Source organism: Dipodomys ordii, unplaced genomic scaffold (assembly GCF_000151885.1).
Source record: "Dipodomys ordii isolate 6190 unplaced genomic scaffold, Dord_2.0 Scaffold15935, whole genome shotgun sequence".
NCBI classification, from domain to species: domain Eukaryota; kingdom Metazoa; phylum Chordata; class Mammalia; order Rodentia; family Heteromyidae; genus Dipodomys; species Dipodomys ordii.
Genome location: NW_012283147.1, coordinates 1409 through 2916, shown reverse-complemented (window position 1 = coordinate 2916; position 1508 = coordinate 1409). Strand labels below are relative to the sequence as shown.

General features: G+C 53.1%; 1 protein-coding gene across 1 annotated transcript; it reads left to right on the top strand.

The window, feature by feature from the left end:
• Positions 1–323: 323 nt before the first annotated feature.
• On the top strand, positions 324–935 carry Gap43 (growth associated protein 43; the record flags this gene model as incomplete). The annotated part of the gene is made up of 1 exon (XM_013037505.1): positions 324–935. A coding segment is annotated over one exon (612 nt), but the record flags the coding sequence as incomplete, so codon positions are not given.
• Between the last annotated feature and the right edge of the window lie 573 nt (positions 936–1508).

Below are 1508 nucleotides of genomic sequence, written 5' to 3'. Positions count from 1 at the left end.
AAAGGCAAAAAAACAAAAAAAATCAGAGTGAATGTGATTTGAACTGTCATGACAAAGCTGGACGTAAATGCTAATTGAAGTTTGGTAGTAGAGCAACCTTGAGCTGGGCAAAGTGGAAATACATAGAAAATAATGCCACAAATTCTGGAAGGACTTGAGAAGGTCCCACAGCCTTAACTTGAATGCCTAAAGCGCTGTGGAGCGCAAACTCCCAACTAGCCCCCCCCCCCCCGCCATGCATGACAAATTACATGGCTGTCCAATACTCAGCTCTGTCAAACAGCCCTTTGAGCTCTCCTTCTCTTGTCTTCTCCTCCACAAAGGTTGAAAAAAATGATGAGGACCAAAAGATTGAACAAGATGGCATCAAACCCGAAGACAAAGCTCATAAGGCCGCCACCAAAATCCAGGCTAGCTTCCGTGGACACATAACAAGGAAAAAGCTCAAAGGCGAGAAGAAGGGAGATGCTGCTGAGGCCGAAGCGAAGGAGAAGAAGGAAGACACCCCCGTGGCTGATGGCGTGGAGAAGAAAGAGGGAGAAGGTACAGCCACCACTGATGGGGCCCCGGCCGCCGGCTCCAAGCCCGATGACACCGGCAAGGCAGGAGACGCCGCTTCGGAGGAGAAGAAGGGCGAAGAGGCCTCCGAGGCTGCTCCCGAGCAGGTGGCCCTGCAGGATGCTGCGCCCTCCGAGGAGAAGAAGGCCGGCTCTGCGGAGACAGAAAGTGCCACTAAAGCTTCCACTGACAACTCGCCGTCCTCCAAGGCCGAAGATGCCCCAGCCAAGGAGGAGCCAAAACAAGCCGATGTGCCTGCTGCTGCCACCACCCCTGCTGCAGAGGAAGCTGCCGCCAAGGCGACAGCCCAGCCTCCAACGGAGACTGCGGAAAGCAGCCAAGCCGAAGAGAAGCTAGGTGAGCGCCTCTGGTTGAGGGTGAGATCCGGGGAGTGAAGGGGTGTGTGTGGAGGGGGAGGCAGAGGACCTGTCCTGAGGCAAAAAGGGAGACTAGACCCAGTCTAAACAGGGAGGGTCAGAACCATTCAGGAGGAGGGAGGAGGAGGAGGAAGAAGAACAGGAGGAGTCTGGAAGCATGTTTTCTGGAAATCTGTGGAATTCTCTATCTCCAAGACTGGGAGAGCACTCAGCAAAGTCTGGGTAGCAGGCAGCCAAAAAGATAGAGAGAGATGTATACCATGGTCTTTTAAAAATGTTTTTGCATGGGAAAGGTGATGTACAGAGGGGTTACAGTTACATAAGTCAGATACTGCATACATTTCTTCTTGAACAGTGTTACCCCCTCCCTCATTTCCTCCCATTTTTTCCCCTCCCAAACCTCCCAAAGTTGTACAGTTCAGTGCCAACCTGGTATCTAGTGAGTATCACTGATGAATTGGTTCATTCTGTTTTGGGGGGAGGGGGGCGGGGGGGTCTGGTCTTGGGGCCTGAACTCTGGGCCTGGGCGCTGTCCCTCAGCTCTTCAGCTCAAGGCTAGCGTTCTACCACTTG